The 793-nt window shown below is 51.5% G+C and overlaps 1 protein-coding gene across 1 annotated transcript; it reads left to right on the forward strand.

The window, feature by feature from the left end:
* Positions 1–223: 223 nt before the first annotated feature.
* On the forward strand, positions 224–766 carry LOC110034741 (agamous-like MADS-box protein AGL80; the record flags this gene model as incomplete). The annotated part of the gene is made up of 1 exon (XM_020738985.1): positions 224–766. A coding segment is annotated over exon 1 (543 nt), but the record flags the coding sequence as incomplete, so codon positions are not given.
* Between the last annotated feature and the right edge of the window lie 27 nt (positions 767–793).

The following is a 793-nucleotide window of genomic DNA, read 5'->3' on the forward strand; positions in this document are numbered from 1 at the left end:
GAATATCACTGGTGCGATATGTTACATTAATGCAAATCTCTGCATTCATTCTCCATAAATTAGCAACAATGTCAAAATCCAACCACATATCCACCGCACGCATGTCATGATTCGTATATGAATCTGTACTTGTGGCACCTCTTGCTTTCCTCTTATAAATAGAAGCCATGGCAGCATAAGGAAACCCACAAACTAACTTACAATAAATAATAAGAAAAGGGCCATGGCGAGGAAAAAGGTGAAGCTTGCGTGGATCAGCAACGACGCGACGCGGCGGGCAACGTTAAAGAAGCGGCGAAAGGGACTGATAAAGAAGGTGAATGAGCTCTCCATCCTGTGCGATGTGCGCGCGTGCTCCATTATTTACGCCCCAAACGAACCCCAACCCGAAGCATGGCCTTCTCCTCAAGAGGCAACCCGAATGCTCTCCCGCTTCCGTGCAATGCCGGAGATGGAGCGGTGCAAGAAAATGATGAACCAAGATAGCTTTCTTCGCCAGCGCGTTTCCAAGCTCCACGATCAGCTCTGTCGTCAGGATCGAGTGATCCGCGAGTTGGAGTCCGCCGCACTCCTCCGCGAATGCGTGGCTGGTGCTTCGATTGACAATCTCCGCATCGAGGAGCTTGCGGCGCTGGCTTGGATTCTCGAAGATAAGACCAAGGGGATTCAGGACCGAATAGACCACCTCCGATTTACTGCGGCGTTTGAGGGAACGATATCAGGTGATGCCAAGCAAGTCGCTGTCGAATGCACGGCGCCTACGACGGTAGCAGAGCTGCAGCCGTCGCAGCTG

The sequence above is a fragment of the Phalaenopsis equestris genome, unplaced genomic scaffold (genome assembly GCF_001263595.1).
Source record: "Phalaenopsis equestris unplaced genomic scaffold, ASM126359v1 Scaffold192917, whole genome shotgun sequence".
NCBI lineage: Eukaryota > Viridiplantae > Streptophyta > Magnoliopsida > Asparagales > Orchidaceae > Phalaenopsis > Phalaenopsis equestris.